The sequence below is a fragment of the Terrapene carolina genome, unplaced genomic scaffold (genome assembly GCF_002925995.2).
Source record: "Terrapene carolina triunguis isolate 2854851 unplaced genomic scaffold, T_m_triunguis-2.0 Scaffold32509, whole genome shotgun sequence".
Classification (NCBI taxonomy): Eukaryota; Metazoa; Chordata; order Testudines; family Emydidae; genus Terrapene; species Terrapene triunguis.
In genome coordinates, this window is record NW_020696860.1 from 1 (window position 1) to 2484 (window position 2484).

At 70.5% G+C, this 2484-nt stretch overlaps 1 protein-coding gene across 1 annotated transcript; it reads right to left on the minus strand.

The window, feature by feature from the left end:
• Positions 1 to 3: 3 nt before the first annotated feature.
• Positions 4 to 2434, minus strand: LOC112111631 (fructose-bisphosphate aldolase A; the record flags this gene model as incomplete). Its single annotated transcript, XM_026663112.2, has 6 exons — positions 4 to 94; positions 675 to 874; positions 1490 to 1664; positions 1879 to 1962; positions 2123 to 2283; positions 2380 to 2434. Coding segments are annotated over 6 exons (766 nt in total), but the record flags the coding sequence as incomplete, so codon positions are not given.
• Positions 2435 to 2484: the final 50 nt, after the last annotated feature.

Below are 2484 nucleotides of genomic sequence, written 5' to 3' on the forward strand. Positions count from 1 at the left end.
AGTAGGCGTGGTTGGAGACGAAGAGGGACTCGCTGGCAGCGGCTCCACCCTGGCTACTTGGGGTGTATTTCCCCTGGCAGGCGAGGCTGTTAGCCTGGGGGGCAGAGAGAAATCAGTACCCCACGCCTGGCCCCTGTGCCGGGCAGCCCCCTATTCCCTGAGCCCCCTTGGTGGGGCTAGCGCCCCCATTCCAAGCCCCCCATCCCCCATTCCCCGAGCTCCTCCATTCCCTGAGCCCCATATGGGGGCCAGCACCCCCACCCCCTGCCCTGGGGCCGGACAGGAGCCGGCACCCCCTAGAGGGGACAGGCCCGCGCCCCACTCCCCGCCCTGGGGCCGAACGGGAGCCGGCGCCCCCTAGAGGGGACAGACCCGCACCCCGCTCCCCGCCCTGGGGCCGGACGGGAGCCGGCGCCCCCTAGAGAGGACAGGCCCACGCCCCGCTCTGAGGCCGGATGAGAGCCGGCGCCCCCCTAGAGGGGACAGGCCCCTGCCCCATTCCCTGTGCCAGCCAGTCCCCGCCCTAGGGCCAGACGGGAGCTGTACCCCCTAGAGGGGACAGGCCCCACATCCCGCTCTGGGGCCGGATGGGAGCCGGCGCCCCCTAGAGGGGACAGACCTGCGCCCTGCCCTGGGGCTGGGTGGGAGCGGCGCCCCTGGGCCGGGGTACATACCAGGGCCCGTTTGATGTACTCCTCCTGGGCGTTCTTGGCGTTCTCCTTCTTGCCAGCCCAGGCCTTGAGGGCGGAGGCTTGCAGGGCGCGGCCGTAGGAGAAGGTGAGGGCCCAGGGCCTGTGCAGGGGGCACTTGTTGATGGCGTTGAGGTTGAGCGAAGCCTCCTCCTCGCTCTGCCCGCCGGACAGGAAGGTGATGCCTGGAGTGGTGGGATGGGGGGGGTCAGAAGGGGGCAGCAGCGACCCACGCGAGGGGCCCAGAGGAGTGTCCCGCCGGGGGTCGCTGGGACAAGGTGGGGTGACTAGTGCACTGTGGCTGCCTCGGGGGCCCTGGGCCCACCAGCATGGGAGCACCCCCGCTTCACCATCACAGAGCCACCCCATGGACTCCCGAGACCCCGAATCCTGAGTGACGGCTGGGCCGGAGGGGACCCAGTGACCCCCCCCCCGTGCCCCCTGAGCAGTGGCAGCACTGGAGGGGACCCACTGACCCCCCGCCCCAGTGGCTCTGGCTGAATCTGACCCTCCCCCTGGGCTGGGGGACGGTTTCACCTACCCCCACACGTCCGTTTCCTTCCCCAGATGAGTTCCAGCCCAGGCCGAGGCGGCGGCGAGTGTGCCAGGGCTCGGGGGGGCGGCCGGGGCCGGGTCTCCCAGGAAACGGGCTCGCCCTCCCGCTGACACCCTCTTCTCCCCCCAGGCCAGCAGCCCCCGGCGTCGCCTGCCAGCCCCTGCAGCGAGGGGCCGGGCCAGCGCCCAGGACAGGTGAGGCGTCCCAAGGAAAGCCCCGGTTCTCCAGCCGGGGGGGGGGCCCCCGGGCACAGCGGGCGGCACGGTGCGGCGCAGGGCGGTGACGGTCGCCATGGCGATCTCCTCATGGCTGTACTTCTTGGTGCAGGCGTGGCCGGGCGTCACCATGTTGGGTTTCAGCAGCGTCCCCTCCAGGTAGACGTGGTGGTCGCTCAGCGCCTTGTACACAGCTGCCAGCACCTGGGGGCGGGGCCAGAGACAGGGTGGGGCCAGCCATGGGAGGCTCCGCCCCTCAGGACCCCCAACACTCACTGGCCTGGGGAGACTCCCCCTCCCCCTTCCCACCCCTGGGGAACTCCCCCACCCATGATCCTGCCCCCACCGAACCCCCTGCCAGCTGCAGGGAGGCACCCCCTGCCCACGCCTCAAGTCTCAGCCCCGGGGCCCCTCTCACCTTCTCGGTGACGTACTGGCAGCGCTTCAGGTCATGGTCCCCATCGGGCAGGATTTCCGGCTCCACGATGGGCACAATCCCGTTCTGGGGGGGCAGACAGAGCGGGTGGGGTCAGAGACCCCCAGACACAGCAACTCAGCACCCCCATCCAGTGGCCAGATGGGGAACTGCAGCTGCCATGTGCTCAGTGTCCCCACCCAGTGGCGAGACGGGGACCTGCAGCACCCGCCCCAGGGATGCCCACCTGCTGGCAGATGCTGGCGTAGCGCGCCAGGACGTTGGCGTTCTCCAGGATGGCCAGGTGAGAGGGAGTGTGCTCCGAGATCTTCAGCACACAGCGCCACTTGGCGAAGTCAGCCCCGTCCTTCTTGTACTGGGCGCAGCGCTCGGACAGGCCATCCAGCCCTGGGGGGAGGGACAGAGCGTGAGCCCGGGGGCTAGTGCCCGGGCCCAGGCCCCGCAGGCGCTGCGCTGCCATTGGACACAGCCCACGTCACTCACCCTGGGTGGTGGTCTCTCCGTTTGTCCCGGCCAGGGGCACGACACCTTTGTCCACCTGCGGGGCAGAGGGACGGGTCCGTTCAGTCACTGGCTGCCTCCGAGAAC